This window comes from Nelumbo lutea, chromosome 7, assembly GCF_056320005.1.
Source record: "Nelumbo lutea isolate HS-2025 chromosome 7, American lotus-T2T, whole genome shotgun sequence".
NCBI classification, from domain to species: domain Eukaryota; kingdom Viridiplantae; phylum Streptophyta; class Magnoliopsida; order Proteales; family Nelumbonaceae; genus Nelumbo; species Nelumbo lutea.
Window position 1 is genome coordinate 24,474,174 of NC_142690.1, and position 27,201 is coordinate 24,501,374.

General features: G+C 42.1%; 2 protein-coding genes and 1 long non-coding RNA gene across 8 annotated transcripts in view; 2 read left to right on the top strand and 1 right to left on the bottom strand.

Moving 5' to 3' along the window:
• The first annotated feature begins 212 nt into the window (after positions 1-212).
• LOC148845707 (PHD finger protein) lies at positions 213-1,182 on the top strand. The gene is made up of 2 exons (XM_088955530.1): positions 213-441; positions 698-1,182. The coding sequence occupies exons 1-2, from the start codon at positions 375-377 to the stop codon at positions 1,003-1,005; spliced, it is 375 nt and encodes a 124-aa protein (XP_088811656.1). The 5' UTR covers positions 213-374; the 3' UTR covers positions 1,006-1,182.
• A 5,674-nt stretch (positions 1,183-6,856) lies between these two features.
• LOC148845708 (uncharacterized) lies at positions 6,857-7,387 on the bottom strand. Its single transcript, XR_016101921.1, has 2 exons — positions 7,249-7,387; positions 6,857-7,094 (listed from the first exon to the last, which is right to left on the bottom strand). It is a non-coding gene; the product is annotated as an uncharacterized LOC148845708 (long non-coding RNA).
• A 12,703-nt stretch (positions 7,388-20,090) lies between these two features.
• The window catches only part of LOC148845709 (DNA-binding bromodomain-containing protein), a 48,912-nt gene continuing 41,801 nt past the window's right edge, over positions 20,091-27,201 (top strand). For 2 of the 6 annotated variants that reach the window (XM_088954477.1, XM_088954481.1), the window contains exons 1-3: positions 20,091-20,450; positions 23,052-23,885; positions 24,033-24,110. In XM_088954477.1, coding sequence (XP_088810603.1) covers positions 23,205-23,885; positions 24,033-24,110 — 759 coding nt within the window. In that variant the 5' untranslated portion in view covers positions 20,091-20,450; positions 23,052-23,204. Of the gene's footprint in view, positions 21,083-23,051; positions 23,886-24,032; positions 24,111-27,201 lie in introns of all 6 variants that reach the window. The other 4 variants (XM_088954480.1, XM_088954483.1, XM_088954479.1 and 1 more) reach the window with 3 other exon arrangements.

Below are 27,201 nucleotides of genomic sequence, written 5' to 3' on the forward strand. Positions count from 1 at the left end.
CTTGGATTGTGAATGAGATTGATGTTCACATGTTATGCATATTTTCCACAGCAGAGCATGTGCTTGGAGAGAGAGAGAATCTACAGCAGACTTGTGCAGTGCTGCTCAGCTCAGTTCCCCATGTGAAGCTAGCAAATCGTTTGGTGGAAAGCATGTATCACTGACCTCATCTCCTATCCATCTTTTCTCTTTTCCCTGCATGTGAACCCCCCCCCCCTCTCTCTCTCTCTCTCTTTCTCTACAGATAATGTTTCTTCTCACCCCATAAAATGGTTCCAATCCTCACACCTTCCACACTCCTCTCTGCACTTCCCAGAGAACACCATGATTGCACGCTTTGAAGCTCTTCATTCAAACTTTCTGTAGGATACAGAATGCTAATCCAACCAGCTTTCAAGCTTGGCTTCTGGACTCTTCTTGTATTTTCCTATCTCCAATATGGTCTGTTATTATCTTTTCTCTCCTCTTTCATATGTACATATATTCATGCATGCTTCATATAGTAGCTAAAGCTCAAGGAATTAATACTTCACAGTTCAGATATAGAAGAGATTAAATGATAAAAGGGAAAAACAAAGATAGAGATTTCTATCTTAGAAAAGTTTTTCTCCAGTAGATTGAAGTATTACAGTGATGAGTATTGATTTGTTGATTTGTGTAGAACTTATCATGACTGGGTATACTAAATCATCTGCAGGGTGGGCTGCAAAATGTGGTGCCAATAGTCCTTCACTGAGACAGACTGAGGTGGGATTTGGAGATCCTCCAAAATTCATGGTGGAAATCCAGAACAACTGCCCCATGTGTCCTGCCATTGATATTCACGTGAAGTGTGGAAGCTTTTCTCAGACTCTGGTCGACCCCAGTCTATTCAAGGTACTGGGTTACAATGACTGTGTTGTTAATGGCGGGTTGCCACTGGCTCCTCTGCAGAAAATCTCCTTCAATTACTCCCACCAGAAGTTTCTCATGTCACTTGGTACCTGGTACTTCCAGTGTGAGTGAATGTGTACATCAGCCCTCTGGCAGTACTGTTAAAGATATTTTGTTTTATATCATCTAGTGTTTGCTCTTAATTACAGTAGATGATGATGATCTCCTGTAACAACTTATTAATTTTGTAAACACATCCATTGAGTGAATTGTCAGAAGCACAAATACCATCAACTATTACTATGTGAACACTAGTGCTTTATTTTGATTCTTCACTTAAAAAAAAAAAAAGGTTTGTTTCAAGAATAAGAAGCTTAACATTACTTTTCATGGAACTCTTATGGTAGCTACCGACTCAAGAAGGTAAGAGTTTGGGTTACAAACCAGGACAATCATGCATCCAAAATTGAACTTCATCAGGAAGTTTTTCACCTGTAACTTTGAACTCTCGGGCTGTGTTTGGTTGCAATGCAATTTTATCTGTACTAGTACAAATGCATGGGAGTGCAAATTAAAAAAATGCAAATTCCTGTTTAATTTAGTTTTGGATCTTACCTTGTTCTATTTCATGCCTTAATTTACTTCATTTTTACTGCAATCAAACAAAATAAACTAAAATTTGAAACAAAAACAGGTCAGAATTTATGACCAAATTTTGTATCAGTGCAAATTTATTTGCATTGCAACCAAACACAGCTTCAGAGACAAACCAAGATTTGACAAACTGTGGAGTCCTTGTTCCAAAACCTATGTTATCACATTAACTCCTTGTCAATCGACACTAACCTCAGTACCATTTATCCTAAAAGCTTAAACTGTTAGGTAAGGTCTTTGAATAGGTTTTTATTCTTTAACCCAAAAGTGAACGAGGATTGAACGCTAGACCACTTGATCAAATAAGATTTAATACCACCTTAACGAACTATTTTATTTAAAAGCTTAAGCTGTTTAGATAAGGTATGTGGATAGGTTTTTATTCTCTAACACTAGTCTCTATTGAAATTCTAAATGCAACCCTCGATGTCATTTAACATTTATAGTTGAAGCTGCATAGTCTCGTTTAAAAAGAAAGGAATACCATGAAATGTGGCACCTAAAACCAGTTGAGCAAGGGCATATCAATTGATTGGAATTAACGAAGTTAAGGGTCCATTTGGTTTACAGTTGGAATCAGAATCGGAATCGGAATCAAAATCCTTTGGAATCGGAATCAGAGTAATACATTCTCATAGTCAGTTTGGTTCAGACAGGAATGAAAATGGGAATTAAAATCAGCGGGAATAAAATTTCATTTCCAAGGGAGGGGTAGGGAATGACCATTCCATCAAATGAGAGAATGCCATTCCAGCAGAAATGGGACTGGGATTCCGATTCCACCCAACCAAACAGTTGAAATCAGAATAGCTCATTCCAATTTCCATTCCAAACCCCTATTCCCACGGACCCTAAATTTCATAATTAATTAATGTCATCTCCCATATGTTGGGATTTGTGAAGCGAAAAGCTTGTTGAGAAGGGCCAGTTTCAGTTGTCCATGGCAAGCATTATTAAGGTAACTTAGCAAGAGTAATGGCCCCATAGAAACATCAATCTTTTCATTTTTCTTTATTATTCCTAATTAAATTAGATTTGGAGCTTTGAATTCAAGGTTGTGAGTCCATGGTTGGTCTCGCTCAAAATACTATAAGAATTAAAGTATGAAAAGACAATTAGATTTTATCTTTTATTATTATACATTTAAAAAATATATGGTCTCAACTCACGTCAAAAGTTAGATTTAAAAAATGAAATATTATACCATTTTTAATTTTCTTAGCTCATGAGTATATTTAAATTATCATATGCTAATAAAGCATCATTTGTCAAAGCTAAAGCTATCATCAAAGAACCCATGAATTTTGATGAATATACCTGATTGGTTACCTCTTTTAGTATACCGGTTGATTGGCTGTAAATTTTTCCGGATACAAAATAATATAAAATGTAAGATTTTGCATTCTACATATTTGTATTTGTACTCCTTCAAACTGAGTCTCATATACGATATTCAAACCAAGGACCCTTCATCATTTTCACCCTATTTTCTTTACTCGTTAACAATGAGAATCAAATCTGGATCATTATGGCCATTATCAAGTAGCCCCTTAAAAGGTCAAGTAGGAGGAATTTAGTTGATCCATTGCTTTGTTCACTAAAACTATAAGGATGCCTCTCCATTATTTCAGCTTTCTACGGTTTAGTTTGATTGATCAACCCGAAATGCAGCAACAATGCAATGCTATTGTACCAAATGCATCCTTAGCAGAAGAAATGGACACAACATAAATGGAGTTTTTTTTTTTTTCTTTTTTGGATGGACATTATAGAATGGAGAGCGGAGACCTGTCTCTTAACATTATGCTTTTCTCTTTTTACCCATTGATGTTCTTTCTCGCAGGGATCTCTTTTCTTATGTCACCTTGTGTTAGGTTCACGCGCCCCATGAACCTAAGGGTCCATTGAATCTGAACTCATTTTAAGGACTTATCTTCTTTTTACAGTTAAAAACTCAATGTTTATAGGGGCATTTTCATTGCAAAAAAGAGATAAATCCTTAAAATAAGAAATGTCAAATGTAGCCTTAGTCATAGGGCTTTTGGGTGAGGTGAGATGGTCAAGAAAATATGAATTTAAAATCTGATAGTTGTCAAGAAAAAAACTTGTATCATAATTTGTAAGATAGAGAAAAAGTGAACCATCCATCCATCCTCCTCCTACACTCTTCCTTCAACTCTTATCTTCTTGTCTTCCCTTCTCCATTTCTCTCACCTTTATGTTCTTTCTTTCTTGTTTTCTCTCCATTTTTTTTTTCAAACAAGTATGTTCTCATTTTCATGTAAAAAGAATATTGGTTTTCCTAGCATCATCTTTGGAGTATCCCTTTGGAACTTGTAGATTCTAATGTATGAAACTTTTGTTTCTCTAAGTAAACATTTGTACTTGATTTATCTTCCAAACCGAGAAAAGTATTTGATAAACTATTTTAATGATTCCCCAGTATACACATAAATCAAAACCCACTTTTATAAATATCAATACGTACGGATGAATATGATGAAAAAAATGATGATTTAAATGCTTTTTGAATTTGGTTGCCCAAAATTTTTGTCTTACCAGAATAGTTTTGGAATTGATGATAGAAACAACGCCATGTTTCAACTCAATAATTTCTTCTCAACTAGACCATGCGTCTCCCCTTGCATTTGGTAAACTTGGAGCGAGGTTAGTGATTTATTCTTAGGCTGCATTTGGCGTTCCTTAAAACTTAATCACAAAAAGATGACAAGTCAATACAAATGCAGCATTAATCGACCAAACTGAAATACCGATCAAATCTGACTCCTCATATTTCGTGTCAGTTTTCCTATCTAGTAGATCAGTTTTCCAAGTAAGTCGGTTCGGTTGAAAAAAAAAATTGTGCAATGAATCATGTGTACAGCTTCTGTTGACAGTTTTTTCAATAAATACTAGGAAGGGTGCCCATGCTCAGCACGGGCATGTATACAAATAATGATATTGGGTCAATAAATTCTGTTTTAAAAGAAAATTATTAAAAATATGATAAAAAAAGAAAAAGTTAATAAATTAATATATTCATGGTAAGTATTATTTGTTTTATATGAATAAAAAAAATATACGCAAAATAAGTTGGTCAAATGACCTAAGGAATATCTAAATTCAAATAAATTATGATTATGACCTAATGAATATCTAAATGCAACATAAATTGAAACGTATCCAGTCAAATGTTATGTGCATTGGTACAAAGGTTTTGCCAATATTCTCCTCTACTTTGAGCCTAGGGTTAAATCATTCTTAGCACACTCAAGCCCTACCAACCATGGTTTTTAAAAATGATCCGGAGATCAAATCGGTCAGGGATCTGGTTATTGAGTTGAATGGTCAGTTTGTTTTGACAAAAAATTAAAAAAAATAAAAAAAGGTCAAAATCGTTTAAAAGATTCAAATGATTAACTGCTTGGGGTCAGCGGTTTATTGACCAAAATCAACGGTCTTAGGCAAATTTCTAATTTTGGAGAAAATCAAAACCAATCATTTGACCAATTCTCGGTTTTTCTGGTCCAACTGTCCTATCCGATCCAATTTTGAAAACCATGCCAATAGATTTTAATCTCGTATAAATTTTGTTGGGTGGGGATGAATAAAATCAAATACAGCTTGTCCCTCCCATTAGCCAAAGCACAAAAAATTTCTTTTGATCTTATCCATAAAAAAATGAATTTGCTTTTGATCATGAACAAAAAAAAAAAAAAGCCTAAAATAAGACTGAAACATTAATCATTATGCAGCCAGTTATTGAACTGAAATTAGTGCCGAGGGATTGTACAAGAGAACCCATAGCACCGAAAATATCCTAAACAAATTTAAGCATGAGTTTCTTCAATAAAAATGATTTTTTGAGAAAAAAATTTTCTATAATTTTATTGAATGAAAATGAATGATTTTTCTAGTAGTCCCTAAATTCGTCACATGTGATTTCAGAAGAAATCCCAAATACGCCCATGGCCCACCCATTGCTTCAACAGCCGTTCAACTTTATTGATGAATGTTTCAAGGTAGTTTTGTTTAGAGCAAAATGCAAACTGTTCCACAAAGTCTTAAACAAATAATAAAATTAGCTAATCTTTTTGTTTTGTGTTTTTCTAGCATCATATGAAAGCATAAGTCAATGTCTGATGAACAACAAAAATGAATATTTTGAATAATTTCAACAAAGAGATTACAATATAGAGCATTCTTACAACATCCCCTGGGTTCTCCAAGCACAACTACCAAATGAAACTTAGTGTGATGCAAGGAGAATAAGCTTATTCAAATTCGCTAAGGTTGCATTTGGCATTCTTTATTTTAAGGACTTATCTCCTTTTTGCAGTTAAAATGCCTTTATGAACGTTGAGTTTTTAACCGTAAAAATGAGATACATCCTTAAAATAAGAAATGCCAAATACAACCTAACAGAAGGAAAAATAAAATAAAATAAAATATGGAAAGGAAGTTGGTTATGCCATGAACTTATTAAGGAGAAGCATTAATTGAATTGAATTAATTAATGCTTGAACATTTGGACTTATTTTTTATAGTGTTGCTTATTTATAAAATCCATTATTGACCATCCACGAGAAACGAAATCATACATTATCAGGTAGGTATGTATTTTCCTCATCCTCTCTTCTAACCCCAAAATAGAGCTCAATCCCATCTTCTTTTCTGATGACTATTTGATTATTTTTTTCACATCAAGTTCTTTTTACAGAGTCTATAGCCCCGAGGGAAACCATTCCAGCCATGGCCACGATGCCATGGTATATGGCCACCATTGATCAATGGGAAAAGAGGAAAACCCTTATCTCCTCTTCTACCACTGCCCTAAAAATCAAGGTGTTTTGGATTACAGCAGTCCTTATCTCCATCAGTGATCAATGGAGAGAAGTGGAAAACCCTCACCTCTCCCTCCCTTTTCTCAATGTAGGAATAAAAGGTCAAGGACAAACAACAATAATCAATACACCATTGCCAGAAGAACAACAATAATCAATACTTCATAAATTAATATCCTGCAACAAAAATATTGGCAATGTATCTAAATTAATAGCATTCATCTATCAGCCTATGATTCAAAAAAATATTGGCAGTGTACCTCTACACAAATATTCTCGAATAGAAATATTAGGGTTCTTTTGACAAATTACAACAACCCATTGGTTATTTTGTCCATTCTCCTACTACTACTATTTAGTCACTGCCATAGTATTCTCAGGGCTCATAAAATCTCATTCCTTTAAACAAAAATAAATGTGTGAAATGGCGCTTGTCTTATGAGTCTAATTTGGTTCCATTAGCAAGTAATCAATCAGAATCAAAATTGACTTCAATCAATTGAAGAGATTTCAAGTTTCTTCTTCACTGGTGTACACAAAGCATACTAAAATAGAACCTCTCTGCTAAGACTTTGGTAATTGAATTCTCTACCATTGACAACATTGGATAGAATAACTACTAATTTAAGAACAGACTTACCAAATCATTTCATCTCTATTGTTTTCAGATCCACGGTTCTCTACTTTCTATGCTTTACTTCTACCCCCAAAAAATTGGCCAATCTGGACTAATAACACAAAAAAGTAGCATATAAATAAATTCCGTTAAAAAAATAAAATAATACATTAACTAAACAATCTAAAGTATAGAGAACTGAAGTTCAATTTAAAATTTAAATATATACATATGAGTGCGGAGAACTGGTTTCAAACATACCTTTATTGTCTTCGTTTCAGCTGCATCCCAAACACAACCTAACCAGATTTTCTTTGAAATACCTCATAAAATTGCTGGGCACTTGAATTATAAGCCCAGTTTAGAGGTTTCAGGTGCATAATATGAAGAGACAGAGGACAATTTCTCTAAGAATGAAGTAATATTTTGTTGAATTTTATGGCACCCCTCAAAGAAAAAGGATGTAAGAATTAAGCAAAGAAAAAGAAAGATTAATACCTTTTGGCCCCTCCATAATCAAAGTTCCCTACAATCAAGAGGTTCATTCTTAGTTTATTAGCCACTCACATATCAATAACTTTGTGTCTCCTTATGTGGCCTTCACTTCATATGTGATATAAGAAAATAGGCCAATTAAAACCATAAATTTCAACATTTATCTTGATATAAGTACACTTGTTGACACAATTAATAAACACACTATTAGTCTCAGTTAAACATTGAAGAGTTACATCTCCATTCAGTTGTTCATCCCCAACTATTGCTTCTCTATATATTCTTAATAAATCTATATTTTTGAATTATTTAGCCACATTACAGATTGTCTAGTTTTCATTCCTTTTAAGATCAACAAAAGAATTGCTTCAATTTAAGATACATCCAAAGAAAAAGAAGAAAGACATTAAATAATTTCTTTTCAAAACAGTTACACTTATATTAAGGGAGAAGAGATTAATAGAAAATTTTGTTATCATTGCATCCTTATAAGCCAAGAGGGAGGAAAATACAGCTCACAAATTAAATATAGGTCTCCATATATTACTAAATATAAGATTAAAACGTAAGTGGTTTAGTAAAATACTGTTAAAGCAAGGACTAAGAAAGGAAGAAAGAAATGTAGCTAATGTAAATGAGAACCTTCGAATATAAGTGGTTCAGCAAACTACTACTGAAGCAGCGATGCAAGTGGTGTGAAGCACTCACACAGGAACCTTCAAAGGCCTCCATGTCACCAGTAAGTAGAAAAACTGAAGCAAATGAATGATGAGATTTCCCTTTAAGGCTACGATTTACCTGAAAGAAGCTTGAAGAATCTCTTTGCCGGTTCGGAGATGAAAGAAGAGGAGCCTCAAAAGCTGTTAATGATGATATTCCCCTCCATTATGAGGTAGCTTTTTCCTATTCAAGATCAATGACTTTAAAAGCTTAGCTACTCCTCTGCAACAAGAGGAAGTCTCGAGAAGGGTCATCTCCTCAGAAGACTTGAAAACTACGTGGTAGAGCCCTTATTCTTCTGGTCCGGATGTAATGAGTGAGTAAGTAATAGTTATGTGATACATGTCCCGATTAATGCGTCTTTCATCTAAATGTTTTTTTCGGTTATATAGAAATTATCAATTATGTTATTATTTTTGTCAAAATAATTAAAAATAAAAAAAAGGAAAACCTAAGCATATTGGAACTTGGGACTTATTTACGTTTTTCATTTTCATTATTTTTTATTTTTAATTATTTTGAAAAAGATAATAAAATAATGAATAATTTTTGCCTAACGGAGCAAAAATATTTGGATGAAAAACGCATTAATTAGGACAAGTGTCACATAGCTATTATGTGCTCACTCATTGTGCTTACCTAATGTGCCCACTACATCTGGACCCTTATTCTTCCCTTTTGTTCTTGTCATAACACATGTTATTCAATAAAAAAATTAAAAATATTTTATTTTCATTCCTCACTTGAATTGTTGTGTCAAAAAAATAAGGGTATAATGGTTGAGGGGCAATAGTGGAAATAGAAAAACGAGGGTCGGTTTTTTAAGGTATTTTGACAATTAACCAATTACCATCTGTCGTTCTCATTATCACGGTATAAATGGCTAAGGGGCAATGGTGCAAATAGAAAAATCAGGGTTTTTTGACGATAACCATTCTCATTTTTATAAATGGTACAAGTACAAATAAAATTGTTGATTAGTGATGGAGCGCGATCCGGCCGGTCTTAGCTGTCCGCGGCTTTGCTTCTGAACGGTGTAGCAAGGAACCTGAAACGGAGGAGATGGGGAAGCTCCGGGGGGAACCCGGTGTAGAGGCTCCAAAGCTCAAGTTAGAATCCTTCAAAAGCAAGATAATACCAGATAGCGCAAAGTTTGCATACCTCTGCTGTCGGGGGGCAGGGGGCTCTTATAATCACTTGGTGCACTCGTCCCGGGGCCCTTGTCATGTCAGGTATGATTACCCTTGTGCTTGTCAATTCGACCGTCGTCCTTTCTGTTGAGACAGAACCGTCACTACCTAACCGTCATCTAGCTGGAGATGGCGGTGTCAGTGGCGGTGGCAAGTGGTCGTTTAGGGTGCTGCCGCCAAACGTCAGATCCCAAGTCAGTCAGGCGCGGCGCCCTTGGGCACGAACTTCCTTAGTGTCAGGCGTGGTACAACTTGTTTGGTTTTGGTGCCAAGCGATGCGAATTGCTGAGCGAGGCGGTCTTGAGCTCGGAGGTATCGATAGGGCAGGTCAGTTCGGCGAGGTGTATCCCGAGCTGTTACAAGGTGGGTCAGTTCGGCGAAGTGTATCCTAAGCTGTTACAAGGTGGGTCAATTCGGCGAGGTGTATCCCAAGCTGTTACAAGGTAGGTCAGTTCGGCGAAGTGTATCCCAAGCTGTTACAAGGTGAGTCAGTTCGGCGAAGTGTATCCCGAGCTGTTACAAGGTGGGTCAGTTCAGCGAGGTGTATCCCGAGCTGTTACAAGGTGGGTCAGTTCGGCGAGGTGTATCCCGAGCTGTTACAAGGTGGGTCAGTTCGGCGAAGTGTATCCGAGCTGTTACAAGAGTCAGTTCGGCGAAGTGTATCCTGAGCTGTTACGAAGGGTGAGTTCGGGCCCCCGGTAGGGAGTTCAGTCCGCTCGTGTCCCCTTGTTCCCGCCTATGCTTGGCCCCTTTTTCCGAGCTGTTGTTTCTGCCACGTGTCACGTAATAGAGAGGCCGGGTCAAATCCTCCTTCATCAATTGCCCCCCACTCCTTGCGTCGGGGGTCTTGCCATGGTGCGGGGAGTTTTCGCAAGGTAGCAGGTGGATTTGTCCCGTCCTTCAAACCTTCTTTGCGCGAGATGCTTTTGCTAGGGTTCTTTCGGTTTCCGAGAAGGCTGGAAATGTGCTTACTCAAGAACGCCGGTGGTTGTGACAGCGTGCGTTTTAAATTTCAAACCAATTCGCGCCGCTGGGACGTGACAGCGGGTCATTTCAAAAAGGGCGCGCCACTGCTGTACGTGCGCGGGCGACTGTCAGGGAGACGTGTGGCGCGTCAATTTCGGAAAGATGTGTGTCAAAGCGACGTCGGTTTCAAAAAGACGTGCGCTGACGTTTCGCTTTTTTCGGAAATACATGCGCCAATCACGTCTCGACCTTAAGGGTTGTGTGGTCAGTAAGAACGTGGGCCGTCGGATCGTCTTCGGTCTGCACGGTCGATTCTTGGTTACTGTAGCTATAAATAGTGGGGGACCCCGGTCGGTTGTCACTTCTGCGGTGTCTACTAAGTTCGCGTCCAACCTTTCAGCTCGCGTCCAAGTCTTTTCCAGCTCGCGTCAAGGCTGGTTATACAGTCTTCACGGTTCTTTGGCTTGTTCTTCAAACTTTCAGGTGAGTACTTTCTTGATTCCATCTTTTCCCCAATGTCTAGCTTTGATAGCTCAGACGACTCTTCAAGTAGGGCTAACGTAGGTTCCACCAACCGAGCCGCATCCCCCGATTGCCTCAGTGATCCTGAGGTGGAGCTTGAGGACTATGAACCAGTAGGTCAAGTCGCTTCGGGCGGTTTGGCGTCTACCTCCCGACGAGGTCAGATGCTAGACAGGTTTGGTCCTTCGACCATGATGCCTGAGGGTCTTCAATCCATACTTCTGTCTTACAATCTTCTTGGGGGTACACATATTTTATTCCTTTGGGTAGCTTTCCTTGGGAACACGGTCCTGACAAGATCGTGATTTTTCGAGAGCAACTCGCTACGGGGTTGCGACTTCCTTTTCATCCCCTTCTCGTCGAAGTCATAAACCATTTCGGTGTCACCATTGGTCAGCTTCATCCGAACTCTATTCGGAACCTGGTGGGGACAGTTTCCCTTTTTTGCGAGCAGAACTTCCCCTTGGACTTAGAGATATTCTCCTCTATCTTGATGCTCAAGAGACGGGCGTATTACCTTTCTCCTCGCCAAGGTTTTAAGCTTCTGCACGATCCTCCTAATAAGGTCCCGGCGTGGAAGCGGGACTACTTCGGCGTGCAAAGTGCACAAGGATGGCCCTTTCAGACCGGGTGGGGTGAGGCCGCTCCCGATTTAGGCGTAACTCTCAATAAAGAGACGGTGAAGGGCCTCCGGCAATGGGCATGGCAAGGCTTAAAGTGTCACCACTACTTAACAGAGGCCAATCTTATTGCAGCCGGCCTGAGTTCGGGTAGGTTTCTAGCTATGCGGTTCTTGCTTGCTCTGTTCTTTACGTTTTTTCTGATGTCGAACTCGTTTCTACAGGTGTCATGGACACGGAGAGAACTCGTGGGGGGCGTTTGCCAAGCGAACTCGTATCGAGCTGCCCCTGGATGAGGAGATCCAAGTTCCAGACCATACGTCGGAGGATCTGCCCAGGGAGACCGAAGTGACCCCACCGGTGCACGAAACTGCCGGGGCGCCTTACGCTGAGACCACTCATACGGGCGCTCCTACATACTCAAGTGCTCCTGCTCACTTCGGGTCTGCTCATACGCGGGCTGGGCCCTCAGGCTCGGGAGCTCAAGGGAAGTTTAGGAGCGTGCTGTCGCCGAACTACGCTCTTCAGAAGAGTAGGGACGCTACTTTCCCTAAGGAGGTCGCAGCGTGGACTGATCTTCCCTTGAATCAGGTCGCTTGCCGCGCCGTAACACATGCCATGGTGGTAAGTTGGATTCCGTCTTCACTTTTTTATTATGTTGCTTCTGCTGTTATTTGCTCACTTGTTTCTTTTGGTAGGTGAATTCTTCAATTCATGCCTTGGCGGCCCAAGTGGAGAGGAGCTCGCGACAGGTGCGAGCTGCTGAGGCTGCCGCTCATGCTGCTGAAGAAGTTTTCCGTGCTGCAGAGGCAAATACCCAGGCTGCTGAGGCGGCTGCTTACGTTGCTGAAGAGGCTGCTCGCGTCGCAATGGTCAGGCAGGCGAGGTCTCAGCGTGACGCCGAGGCCATGGGGGTAGTTGTCAAGCATATAGCGGACTTGAAGTTGGATTTGCAGCATCAAGTCGAATATCTTCAAGAGGACATCAGGGAGAGAACACAGATTTTTTCCCAAGGCATTGAAGACGCCAAGAAGAAGGCAGTTGAAGACTACATTGCCTCTCCGCGTTTTGACAATCTGATGGTGGACTCTTACAGGAGGGGGTTCAAGTTGAGCCGGTGGATGATCCGGAATACGTACCCCGACCCCGATGTAAGTGCCATATCCACTTCGCGTATAACTCAGGAGATGGCCAATGCTGTCGATGGCGAGCCGGACTCTAAAGGAGAGGCAGGGCCTTCGGGTGTTGTTGAAGTGCCTTCCGATGGTGAAGAAGTGGCTCCTTTCTGATGACCGATGTACTGGTTCTTGCAATGGACTTTTTCCCCGTGTTCTTCTTCCCCGAACTGATTCTGTCTGCCACTGTCCGGGTTATTAAATTTCCGCGGTCTGTTTTGCCACGAACTGGTTTTTTGCCGAGCTGATAATATGCTCCTTTGCTTGCTGAAGTTCCTCTTGGCTTGCATCGTGGCACATAGGACCTGATTTCGTCCACTTCGCTTGGTGGTTTATAGGTAGTATCGCCTTAAGTTCACGATGTTCCACGCTCGAGGTACTCGTTTGCCTTCCAAAGTTTCGAGTTCGTATGCCCCCCCGAGCGCTCTTTTTACTTTATAGGGCCCTTCCCAATTAGGTCCAAGCTTGCCCACGCGGGGTTCGGGCACCATGATCTTATGAAGGACCAAGTCGCCGACTCGGAAGCTTCGTTGTTTTACTTTGCTATTGTAGTAGCGAGCTACCTGCTGCTGGTATGCCACTGTTCGGATGTGTGCGAGGTCCCTTACCTCATCTAGTAGGTCAAGGTTGGTACGTAACTCGTCTCCGTTCATCCGATCGTCGTATGTTTCTAATCGCAATGTTGGTATTTCGATTTTCGCCGGGATCACTGCTTCAGTGCCGTAGGTGAGGTTGAAGGGGGTTTCTCCCATGGCTATTTTTTTGGTAGTTCGGTGAGCCCATAAGACACTTGGTAGCTCTTCGGCTCACAATCCCTTATCTCGATCCAGACATGCTTTCAGTCCGCACAGGATGGCTCTGTTCATTACTTCTGTCTGACCGTTTGCCTGTAGGTGCGCGACTGACGTGAAATTTTGCCGAATCCCCATGTTCTGGCACCACTCTTGGAACTTGATATCCTCGAACTGTTTGCCATTGTCGGAGATTAGTACTCGAGGTAACCCGAACCGACATACTATGTTCTTCCCAAAGAAGTTCTGTATGTTTCGAGCCGTAACAGTTGCTGGAGGTTCGGCTTCTATCCACTTCGTAAAGTAATCTACTGCAACAACTAAGAATTTTCTTCCGCCCGTGCAAAGGGCCACGGGCTGGCGAGGTATTTGAGGTCGGAGGCAGGTTTATTGTGGATATTAGCGTGCTTCTGACACTTGTCGCATTTTCTGACGAGCTCGACAGCTTCTGCCTTCATCGTTGGCCAGTAGTATCCTTGACGAAGTGCCTTTTGGGCGAGTGCTCTGCCCCCCAAGTGTCCGCCGCACAGGCCTTCATGAGTGTCGTGGAGTACGAACTCGGCTTCGGTAGGTCGCAGGCAATGCAAATAGGGGAGCGTGTACAACCGTCGATATAATCGTTCGTCTATTATGACGTATTTGGCTGCCTGGCGCTGCACCCTCTTGGCCGCATTGCGTTCTGCAGGGAGGGTTCCGTCTATCAAGAAGCTCGCGAGTGGATCGATCCAACTCGGCTCTGCCTCCAAGACAGGAGCGACCTCCTCTGTCCCCCCGAGAATACTAGGCCGAGGTAAGTCCTCTATGTACATAGTTCTCATATTGTTGTGACTTGTACTGGCTAACCGGGATAGGGCGTCGGCCTCAGTGTTTTCTGACCTCGGGATTTGCCTGATGATGTCTGACTGGAAGTTGAGCAGGGCTTCTTTTACTTTGGCCAAATATGCGATCATGGAGAGATCGCGTGCTTCGTACTCGCTGGTAACTTGGTTCACCACGAGCTGAGAATCGCTGCAGATGACCAAGTGTTTTGCCTTTACCTTTCGCGCTAGGTCTAGCTCGGCGATCAGTGCTTCGTACTCTGCCTCGTTGTTGGATGCCGCGAACTCAAAGCGTAGTGCGTATTCTAATTTTGTGCCACCCGGGCCGCACAAGACTATTCCAGCTCCGCTGCCTTGCCAGTTCGAGGAACCGTCCACGTGAAGGATCTAGGGCTCCTCATCCCAGTTCGCGCTTCGCCTGACCAGGAGAGATGCCACACTGGCTGCTACTTCACGGGGTTCAGACTCTATGGGCTTAGGAGCTCCGGGTTTGCCCGAACTGGGGACCTCGGGCTCGACCTGTGGGGCTTCGTGGCTGAAAGTGCACTCGGCGATAAAATTTGCCAAAGCTTGGGCCTTGATAGCGGTTCTCGGTTTGTACTGGAGGTCGTACTCGCTGAGTTCGATGGCCCATTTCGTCAGTCGACCGGAAACCTCGGGTTTGAGTAAAATTTGTCTAAGAGGTTTGTTAGTTAGGACGATGACGGTGTGAGCCTAGAAGTATGGGCGGAGTTTCCGAGCTACTATTACTAGGGCGTATGCTAGTTTTTCTATCTTCGGGTATCTTGCCTCTGCTCCCTGCAAAATTTTACTAACATAATAGATGGGTCGTTGGACCCGGTCTGTTTCTTTTATTAGTACCGAATTGACCGCCTCGTCGCTTGCTGAGAGGTACAGTTCTAAGACCTCACCCACCTCGGGCCGAGCTAAGGTTGGCACACTAGCGAGGTAACCTTTTAGTTCATCGAACGCGAACTGGCAGTCCTGGGTCCACTCGGACCCTTTGCCTTTGATTGCCTTGAAGAAGGGTAGGCAGCCGGTCTGCTGACTTAGACAAGAAGCGGCTTAGAGCGGCTATGCGGTCGTTTAGCCTCTGAACCTCTTTTACTTTCTGAGGTGGTTTCATATCTAGAATGACTTTTACTTTGTCCGGGTTGGCCTCAATACCGCGCCGATTGACAATGTAGCCTAGGAACTTGCCCGAGGTGACACCGAAGACACATTTGTTGGGGTTCAACTTCATGCTAAACTGACACAGGATTTGGAAAATATACTCTAAGTCTTGTATTAATTCTTGTGAAAACTGAGTCTTGACGACCATGTCGTCTACATAGCACTCTATCTTCGTACCAATCAGGGGCCGAAATAGCCTATTTACAAGTCTTTGGAAAGTCGCTCCGGCATTTTTTAGTCCGAAGGGCATGACTTTGTAGCAATACAGGCCGAACTCGGTTATGAAGCTGGTTTTTTCCTCATCGGATGGGTCCATCCTAACTTGGTTGTAGCCCGAATAGGCGTCCAGGAAGCTTAGCAACTCGTTTCCCGAGGTCACGTCCACTAGGCGATCAATTCTGGGGAGGGGGAAGCAATCTTTCGGGCAAGCTCGGTTCAGGTCGGCATAGTCGACGCACATGTGCCACTTGCCGCTTGCCTTTTTTATCAACACCGGGTTGGCCACCCAGCTCGGGAAATGGACTTCCCTTATGAAGTTTGCTGCGAGGAGCTTCTCGACCTCCTCGTCGACCGCTCTCCAGCGTTCTGGGGCTAAGTTGCGTTTCTTCTGTCTAACGGGTCTGACTACAGGGTCAGTATTAAGTTTGTGAGTTATCAGTCTGGGGCTAATACTGGGCATGTCGGCCGCGGACCAGGCAAAAATATCTAAATTTTGAAGTAAAAAACTCACCAGTTCGGTTCTTAGGGGATCCTCGATGGAAGCTCCAATCTGAAGTGTGCGAGTTGGGTTCGTAGCCGAAGTCGAGATTGCGACAGTTTCCTCCGTGGGCGAAGCTCATTCCTCACCTTGCTCCACAGGCCGCTCCAGTTCGAGGTCGTCGCCGCCTTGGTTTTTCCCTTCAGGGCGGCAACATAACACTTGTGGGACTCGAGCTGGTCGCCCCGCGCTACCCCTACACCGAAGTTCGTAGGGAACTTCATGGCCAAATAGTAGGTGGAGACCGCCGCTCGTAGGACATGCGTGATCGGCCGCCCTATTATGGCATTGTATGGGGAGGGGGTCGCGACTACCAGGAAATCATGGTTGAGTCTGACTGCACAAGGCCATGTGCCGACTTCCACCGGGACGGTTACTTTTTCGAGGGGCCTGACTTCCTCTCCACTGAAAGCCACCAGGGGAGTGTTTGCGGGCTTCAGCTCGCTCCTCTGTAACTGCAGCTGGTCAAATGCTGATTTGAAGAGGATGTCCGCTGAGCTGCCCGAATCTACGAGTACGCCCCTGACCTCGAAGTTGTTGATCCTTAGTTTAATGATAAGTGCGTCATCATTGGGGTAGTGGACTCCTCGCGCGTCGTCCTCCGTGAAGAAGATTGGTTCTTCGGTCTTTGGTCTCTTTGGGGGGTTTCGTTCTTCGAGGGCCACTTTGCGAATAGAAGTCTGGGTTGCTGCCGAGGTACACGCCGCTACCACCAAACCTCCCACTATTACATGGATGGTTCCCCGAACCGGCCTCTCTTCTGGAGGCTGCTTCTGCAACGGTTCGGCAGGTCTGTTGCTAGACTCGGGGGCATCCTTTTCATGCTCCCCTTGCCGACCTGCCTTATTGTTATTGTTGTGCTATACAAAGTTTCTCAAGTATCCGCGACGGATGAGCCCCTCTATCTCGTCCCGGAGGTTATTATACTGTTCGGTGCTATGACCATGGTCTCTATGGAAACTACAATACAAATTCTTATTTCTCTTGTTCGGATTTCCCTTTAGGCGAGGTGGCCACTTAACGTACGGGGCATCTTTGATCGTCATTAAGATCTCCGTCCGCCTCGTGTTTAACGGCGTGTAGTCCGTCCGAACTGCTAGGGGGCCCCGGAATGACTGGTTCGGCTTCGGCTCCCGGGTCGGGTTTTTTCTATTCACCGGGTTGGAGAGCTCGCCTTCTCTCTTTCTTTTCTCGTTCCCGCCTTCGGTTCATTGGTTGATTTGTTCCTCTGTCCTCATGAACTTATCCGCGAGTTTGAGGAATTCGGCCACAGTTGCGGGTTGATTGGCCACCATGTGCCATTTGAATTCTTTGTGCGTCACTCCTCTTTTGGCCGCCACGAGCTGCACTGCGGGGTCCAACCGCGGTATCTGCAAGCATGCTTCGTTGAATCGCTTGATGTAGCCCCGAATGGATTCTCCTTCTCTTTGGACTACTCCGAAGATGCTTTCCTCTGTTCTGGGGCACCGTTGGCTGGTGACGAAGTGTGTGGTGAAGATATGCACGAACTGGGCCCAACACTTTATCGACCCGGGGGCCAGGTTCCTGTACCAAGTGCGGGCTACCCCCCTGAGGGTGGTGGTAAAGGCCACGCACATGCACGATTTGCTGGCCCTGGCGAGGTGCATTTGGGACTGAAAGGCGTCAACGTGGTTGTTGGGGTCGAAGGACCCGTCGTACTTGTCCAGAGGTGGGAGCTTGAAGTCTCTAGGTAAGGGGACCGCCAGGAGTTCCGATGCGAGGGAGGAAGGAACCGAGAGAACCGGGGCAGCCCCTACCTCGTCCGAGCTCGTGTCTTTGCCTCTGAACTCCGACAAGGCACGGGTGAGCCTGCTGTTGATAGTGATACTGGGAGATGTTGTGCAGTACTTGGTGCTGGTGAAGCTGGTGCTGCTGGAACTGTTGCATTTGGGCTTGCATTGCCTGCATGCACTGCATCAGGTCCTCCAACCGGTTTTGCCTGGGGATGCTTGTGGTAGGAGGGTTTACGGGTGCCACTGCTTGTGGCGCATTCAAGCTGGGGATCCCATCCGCCGAAAGGGGGATGGTGAACTGTCCAACGCACACCACGGGGATTTGAAGTTGTTCCCCGGTTGCGTTTGTCTTCGTGCCACGTCCGGTGTTGCTGGAGGAGGCCATGAGTGTTGGGTTTTTTGAAGAAAAGGGGTTATCAAAGTTTGGAGGGAGGCTTTTTGAAGCGTTTTCCCACAGACGGCGCCAATTGATGGAGCGCGATCCGGCCGGTCATAGCTGTCCGCGACCTTGCTTCTAAACGGGGTAGCAGGGAACCTGAAACGGAGGAGATGGGGAAGCTCCGGGGGGAACCCGGTGTAGAGGCTCCAAAGCTCAAGTTAGAATCCTTCAAAAGCAAGGTAATACCAGATAGCGCAAAGTTTGCATACATCTGCTGTCGGGGGGCAGGGGGCTCTTATAATCACTTGGTGCACTCGTCTCGAGGCCCTTGTTAGGTCAGGTATGATTACCCTTGTGCTTGTCAATTCGGCCGCCGTCCTTTCTGCTAAGACAGACCCGTCACTGCCTAACCGTCATCTAACTGGAGATGGCGGTGTCAGTGGCGATGGCAGGTGGTCGTTTTGGGTGCTGCCGCCATACGTCAGATTCCAAGTCAATCAGGCGCGGCGCCTTTGGGCACGAACTTCCTTAGTGTCAGGCGTGGTACAATTTGTTTGGTTTTGGTGCCAAGCGATGCGAAGTGCTAAGCGAGGCGGTCTTGAGCTAGGAGGTATCTATAGGGCAGGTCAGTTCGGCGAGGTGTATCCCGAGCTGTTACAAGGTGGGTCAGTTCGGCGAAGTGTATCCCGAGCTGTTACAAGGTGGGTCAGTTCGACGAGGTGTATCCCAAGCTGTTACAAGGTGGGTCAGTTCGGCGAAGTGTATCCCAAGCTGTTACAAGGTGGGTCAGTTTGGCGAAGTGTATCTTGCGCTGTTACAAGGTGGGTCAGTTCGGCGAAGTGTATCCGAGCTGTTACAAGAGTCAGTTCGGCGAAGTATATCCCGAGCTGTTACAAGGTGGGTCAGTTCGACGAAGTGTATACTGAGCTGTTACGAAGGGTGAGTTCGGGCCCCCGGTAGGGAGTTCAGTCCACTCGTGTCCCCTTGTTCCTGCCTAGGCTTGGCCCATTTTGCCGAGCTGTTGTTTCTGCCATGTGTCACGTAATAGAGAGGTCAGGCCAAATCCTCCTTCATCAATTAGACTTGGCAAAAAGTTGACCTAACCGGCAAATCTAACCCAACCCAACAAAAAAAAAAAAACAATGTTAGGGTCTCATATTTAACTACCTAAGTTTGAGAACGACCCGACACAACCCAACCTGGAAAAAAAGGATTGGGTTGGGTCATGGGTGAGCCCGTTGACCTGATTGTTAGGTCTAATTGGGACTATTTATGTATTGTTAAAGGCTTTCTCTCTTTTATCTTTTTTATTACTTACTCACTCTTTATCGTTTACTCTTTGAATTGTTGAATATTCAAGTTTTTTTTTTTTTTAATGTTTGGAATGTAAAGTTAATTCCTTTATTTTTGATATTTTCATGCATTTTTTCTTTATTTTTTAAAATTTCTGTTATTTGAATTGACGTGTGTGTCAACCCTAACCTGAACATTTTGGGTTAGGCTCTAACATTTGCTGGCCCAACCCAAAATCAACCCATAGTTTCTTGACCCAACCCGAACCCGACCCACTCAACCCAATTGCCAGTCTACGGGTTGACAGATACGTCCCAAATTTTACTGTCCACTTCTACCTAAACAAATTTTACCATCCACAATTCCACATCCACATCACCAGCCGGTCTAAATCACTTAAGTTAATGGGCTTAAGTTGTTTAAAAAAGTAATGGGCTGGGCTTAGATCTGGTAAATGACCACAACCTCGGAGCTTAAGGCTTGCCCTCAAGGCCCAAAACCTCTCTGATAGGAGTGAGAACTGAGAAGGTCTGGAGATTCTGGACCGTCTGGTCTTTCTTCCGGCTCCCATCAGTCGCCAGGACCAAACCCAGGAAGCAAAACTATAGTAGGTTTTCAAGAATTGCAGAAGTTAGCTCGTCGTGTGAACCATGGACGAGTAGAATTACGCCAATTTCATCCATCTAACCGCCATTGAAAGCATGTAAGAAAGCTTGAGTACAACCTACGTGGTTCAGACGTCAACAATTTGGGTTTTTTTTTCCTTCGCCATCATATTGAACAATTCCACATTCTCTTTCCCGAAACAATGTAAGAAAAGAGGTCTATTCTGTTTTTTGATTTTTCTGCCTGATTTTCCGGCTATTTGAGGTCCAAGAAACATTGTACTTGCTCTCCCCCTGCTTGCCGCTTTCCGGCAACCAATGGTCCTTGAAATTGAATGGCTGGTTTTAGACAGACAAACTCTAATTTGTTGTGTATGAAACATGTTAGACAAAAATCCTAATTGAATTCTCTGCCTTTCCTATTGTAAAGACGTAACCTCATAGGAGAACCGTAAACCATAATATAAAAATGTTTTAAGCTAGTCGAATAGCTTAGATAACTTATGATAGTGTACTTCGTATTTTTCTCCATTCTTTGTGGTAAAAAGTAATAAAGAGGGTCTCCCCATCTCTTCTCTCTCTCTCTCTCTCTCTCTCTCTCTCCATGGTTCACCATCGTACAAGGTTTCTCATCAAGGGTTATCGTTTTTGAAGTCGCTGCTGATATCTTAACTTATCTCAAACTGAACCTATTTATGTTGCTGATATTGGTCACCCGTCCTTTGGATCGTTCCAGTTTTTTTCCCCTAATCGTTGGGATCGGCATTAGAGTAATTAAACGATTGGGGTATGGTATATTCATCCAAATGGAAGAGCTGCTGGGTGGGACAGCAAGAGGTATACTCGACTAAGTCATTGTAAATCTTATTTTGGTTCTTGATTTTCTTGGTTACAAAGTTCTTTGAGGTTTCTATCGTATTTGTAATCCACAATTCCACATTAAATTGACCCTCAGGTTGATTAGACCAACCAGTTTGGCTTCAGAGTTAACATTTTTTGAGTTCTATGATTTTTGGTTCTTTGAGAGTAATTAATAAGGACTTATTATTATAAATTTATAATTTTATAAAACTAGAGTAATAATTAATAAAGACGCTTGTTATTACCCATCACAAAAAAAAAAAAAATAAATAAAGTCGTTTATTATATTGGTTTCTTGTTTCTCCAACGATAACAAGTATGCACATCTGATCAGCAGTGTGAGCACATTGAGGCTTCATGCACAATTCTTTTTTTATGGTCACGGCTGTAGACCTTTGGATGTACAGTCATGGCTGGCCTCTATCCAAAGCATGCACTTAGAATACTTGATCCCAGGGATTTAAAAAAAAAAAAAAGGGGCCATGGCCCCTTTGTGATTTTTTTTTCTATATTTTCACCATTGTGCAGGGTTTCTCAGAAGGGGGTCTCTTCTTCCCTCCCACACAACTTTCTGTTGTCTGTTGGGAAAACATAAAGGGGCTCCCCTTTGCATATCTGTTATTTAACAATACTGGGGCTCAACTCTGTATGTTTTCCTACAATGAACAGGCTGCCTTCCTTGGATCTTCTGCCTTCCTACAGTGCTCATATGCTGTACTGATGTTCAATGTGTTCTTTTTAATTGCCTTTTCTTTTTTCCATTATTTAGGTGAACAAGTAGGTTTAATGGTTAGAGGTTAGTAGTTTGGACTGTTGAAGGTTGGATTTGATACCAAGTCTGGGATTTGGGTCCACAAAAGTTTTTTTTTTTTTATTGCATTCTTAATTATAGTAAGTTGTTAGTTTTTGTTTCATGTAAATTTGTGTTATTGTTTAATTTGTTGCATTATAAATTTTAACGCTTAATTTATAGGTTTGGTTTGTTAGAAACCTTTTGGCACTGAATAGAGCAGAGTGGCAGAACAGGATTCGTGTAGCCAACCCTAGATAGTTGGGGCAACTGACAAGGCTATGTTAAGTATTTGTTAAAGGCATTTGCCTATGGAATTTTTTGTTGCTTATCCCCTTCGTTCTGGCTTGATAGCTATGACTAGATCCCAGTCAGAATTGCTGTATGAGACCCATTATGAATAATTACATTCAGACATAATGTCTCAATTCATTGGTGTCTCTAACTTCCTTATAACTTTAGAGCCAAATGGATGCATCAAAAGTTGGACTAATGAACCATGCTTGATAAAGATACTTTCATTTGATGTTTCCCTTATTCTAAGAATGTAGATTCTAATACCAATTGTGTAACCAAAATGCCAGAGATTTATTATTGGTCGAAGACAAGGGATGTTTGCATCTAAGAGAAGAAAAACATGAAAGATTGGTTACATTTGTTTCCCTAAAATGAACAGAGAATTTTTCAGGCTGAAATATGTCAGCTATTACCTTCACTCCTTTTACAGTGAAGACTTTGTTTTCCATCCTTTTATTGTTTGGATATAAATGACAAGGAAAAACAAGGTATTCATCACAAATGGGTGAAAATATAATTCAAATATTTCAGCGTAGAATTTTCTCTCTATACGTTGGAGCAAGTGGAGCCTTAAAGGAAAACATGAACCTATGAATGATGTGAAGAAGATAACTCCCCTGTTGGTGATGGACTTTATTCTCTGCAACAAGAAAAACCAGCTTGGAATGAAGCTTTTACTCTCTAACTATTCCTCATGGTCTAGTTGATGGGTAGTGTATCTAATTTCTGGGGGACAGCAGGGCTAGCACCTGTATGTTTGATGACTGTTCTACCCATCAGAGAATTCATAGTTTTCACTTAAACTAACTTCAGCAGCTGCATTTGAAATCTCACTCCAACTTGATTTGGTTTATGTAGGACGCCTGATGGTTGATACATGTTCAATTGGTTTAGTCCCTTGATTACTGTAATTGGTTCTGGATTTGTTTTGGGTTTTCTCAAATCCAAAAGCTCAATATGTGCAAGCTCACATACAGGCTGTAAGCTAACGTATCTTGCACAAGTGAAAAGATGAAGCGCAAGCGTGGTCACAAGAAAGGGAAACAAAAAAAGCACACTGCGTTAATTGGAAATGAACTGGTCCTAAATGCTGTTGGCCTCAACACAGAAGATAACTCAGGTTTTGATGATGTTGATGGTGACCAATTGGATTATGGAGTGGAAGTTGAAGCACCAGACTCCATGGAACTTGATCACCCTGTCAAACCTACAAGCACAGATACCGATGGGTTCAGTGATAGATCAGCTGGACGATCTGGGCGTGGGCATGTTAAGGTGAAACTCAGGTCTTCAAAAATGTTGGAATCCCAGCATACTTCAGATGCACATACACAGAGTGACACAGACAAGAGTAGCCTACAAGTGGGCTTAGAGAAGGAACGAGAAGTTACTGAAAAGATGGAAGATAGTGCCAACTCATTTCCTGAAGTGCAATTTGCTCTTTCAGGGAAGTCATCAAGGAAAACAGGAAGCATAAAGATAAAATCCTCACGGGGCTTGCGTTCTTCAAATGTAGCTCTAAACCAGGGCAATAGTCCTGCACACATTCAGGATGAAAGGACCACTCAGGCTGTATCAGACAATGACAAGATTGTGGAATCATTTAAATCTAGAGAATCACCAGAAGGCGGGCAAAAGTTACCTTTTCAGCAACCTCAATACAACAAGAAAGAACTGAATGCTGCATTGGCTGTATGTTGGAAAAACATCATGTTATTCGAATTTCTTTCTTTATTTTTCTTTCTTTTACCATTACTTCATCCATTCTCCATTTATTGGTGCTGTTTGAGTCATGTTTTATGTTTTCATTTATTCTTTGCTTCATGTTTTATTCTTTAGGTGATCAAGAAAGTCATGAAAATGGATGCAGCTGAGCCCTTTAATGTTCCTGTGAACCCTATTGCCCTGGGAATACCTGTAAGTATTTCTATAATATTAATTGCAGAATGGTTATTGATGCCATGTAGGTCCACTACACTGTCAGCAATTACTAATTTTCTTTTAAGGTTCATGACATGTATTGCTCTAGTTTCTTTTCATCCTGCATCAGTTTCATCATGCTTATAAAGAATGCAATGTTGAACAAACAGTTGCCATGATTTAGGTTGTATTAAAACATCATTGTATAATGCTAGCACCACATATATGAAAATGGTTGTGAGCTGACAGCATCGTCAGTTTCCACAAAGTGACTAGCATGGCATCATTTTGGTGAGCATACGCAACAAATCATCAAATTTGATTAGATGTTTATAGTGATCTTGGAAGGTTTCTAGTGCCTTGATTAGATATCTATGGTGACTAAGTTAGGCAATTTTTGGAATCGCATTCTTGATGATTTTTCAAAGAAGTTGGCCAATTGGAATTTGGAATGGAATCCATAGTTGTCAAGGCGCCGCTGCCTAGGCGACTAGGCACCCTTGGCTGGGCACCTTGCCCAAACACCATGACTTTTAGCAACTAGGTGCCCTTCTAGGCGACTAGGCTAACTAAGCATTCTGGATTTGCTACCCACAAATTGTTCCCACATCCATAGCCATGGAACACTACCGCCATGTATTGGAACATCTCCCATGAATGACAAGGGAGATATTCCCAGTTGACAGCTGTAATTACTCACGGGTAGGGATGTGGGAACAACTAGTGGGTAGCAGATCCAAGCCCCTAACTAAGTGCCCACCTAGGCAACAAAAATGACAAGGCAGGTGCCTTTTATAATATCATTTGTATTGTCGTATCTTATTAGTGTATGTGTTAATACACTTTATTATATGTTATATATCAATTATACTTTGCTTTAATGTTTTACTATTGAAGTTTAAAGGATCAAAGGGTTTTGAGGAGAGAAAAAGGAGGAAAGAAAGAAAAAAAGAAAGAGATAGAAAGAATAGAATTATAAAGAGGTTCTTTTTTTCTATTCTCTTTCTCTCTCTCTCTCTCTAATTAAATAAAGCAGGAACTCCATCCTTGTCTTTTCTATTTTACTTTCCATCTTGAATATTTATCATATAAAGTTAATAACCTTCTTTAATTGCTAATTGATATGAAATTGAGCTATTAAATACTTATTATAGTCATGTTATTTTTGAAAATAATGAAATTAATATATGGAAAAGATTTTTATCTTCTAGACATGATGATTTGCCACATTTTTAGAGGAATAATGTTCTTAACAACGAGAATTGCTATTTTTATAATTAATATGTATTCTGAGTGGTATATAAAACTAGGAAACTAGCCAAAAGTTAGTTTTCTATATTATACAATTTGTATTACCTAGACAACTAGGCAACTAGGCATGCCAGTGTCGCCCAGAATCACCTAGATGAAGAAAACAACCTACTGCATGACTTTTTAATAGGAAATTCTCTTTTAAGGAATGGACAGCTGCAATGAAGGAAGACATCAATGCCCTACACTTGTTTTGGTCCTTAATCTTTTCTTCCTCTTCTCTTCCCTTCTCTTCCTTCTCTCTATTTGTTTTTTTTATTATCGTTAATACTATGTTACTTGAAAGAGGACCCAGGGAAGGGATTTCTATTCAAGAATAATGACCACATGAAAATTGAAGCATACATGGATTTAAACTGGACAGATTTTGTAGTTAACAAGTCATCTATATCTGGACTTGGGAGGAAAAGTGGTGGAAGATGTAAGGGGGGTGGGAGTGCTAAAAAGGGAGATGGGGAGATAGATGAGAGGCTTGAAGATGGAAGCCTGGAAGTAAGTTGTGACCCTAAGGATGTTGGCAAGGTAGGAGATAATGGTGTGGTAAGAAGCAGTGAGGACTTATCAAGATTTGAAGTGATCGTTGGGAGGCTGGGAGAGTATTTGGGTCGTCAAAGGAGGAGATTTGCAAATTCAGATGGTATCGGGGGTGAGTTGGCATTGTTGAAGAAACCTTGAGTTGCAAATAAATTTCATTTAGTTTATGTTACTGAAGTGTTCTCTAGATTGAAATGCCTGGTAGGGGCTGGTCTGACAAACAAATTCAAGAGAGTTTATAAGAAGAAAAGGATCAAAGTTCAAAGACTCAATTAAGGAGATAATGGAGAAAAAGATTATAAGACTCAAGTGTTAGATGGAGAGGTGACCCATGCGTTAGTTGCATCTAAGAAAAAGTTAGAGCTAATTGGTGAGCAAGAGGTTCAAGAAAAGGAGGGGGGAGGAGTGAAGGAGAAGAATACTGATGAGTCCATTTTAGATAGAAAGGAAGAAAAGGAAGGAGTGGTGGAGATCGAGGATTTAGTTATAAGAGATGTCAGAATTGGCATGAGTTTAGGTCTGTTCTTTTGTGGTGACGAAGAATTTGCTAGACAGGCTTTTGGAGCATTTGAAAGAAGCAAGAGGGAGGAGAGTCTAAAGAAGGGCCCAGTAGGGGAAGGAGGAGAGGCATGGAATAGGGAAGGAGATGGGCAAGAAGAAGTGTTTGAAGGAGAAGATTAAGGTGTGGACGAGCTAGCAGAGATCTTTGTGCATCGATTTGGGAGTTTGGGGTTCCAGAGTTTTAGGAAGAAGATTATTTTTCAGGGAGAGATTTGGAGTGTGTATTTTTTTCCTTTTAGTTTGATGTAATTGTGTTGTGATTGGAGAGTGTTTTTGGGTGTTGCCTCAACACCCACTGATGTTTGTACTAAACTTATATTTTAATGAAAAATTTCTTTCTACTCTTCTCTCTCTCTATATATATATATTGTGTGTGTGTGTGTGTGTGTGTGTGTGTCTTTGTTGGAGGCTTAATGGATTTATATTGTGATAATGATACTAAGGTAGCAATTAGTATTGCCACAATCTTGCACAACATGATGGCATGGATCATATTGAAATGGATTTACACTATTTTCATTCAAAGGTAGCCTCAAAGGAGGTGTGTTTAGCATTTGTAAAGAGTGATGAGCAATTCACTGATGTATTCACTAAGGCAGTATGTAAGATTTAGTTGAACAATGTTCTAGCAATCTAGGCATGTGTGACATCTACATTCCAGCTTGAGGGTGAGGGGAGTTCA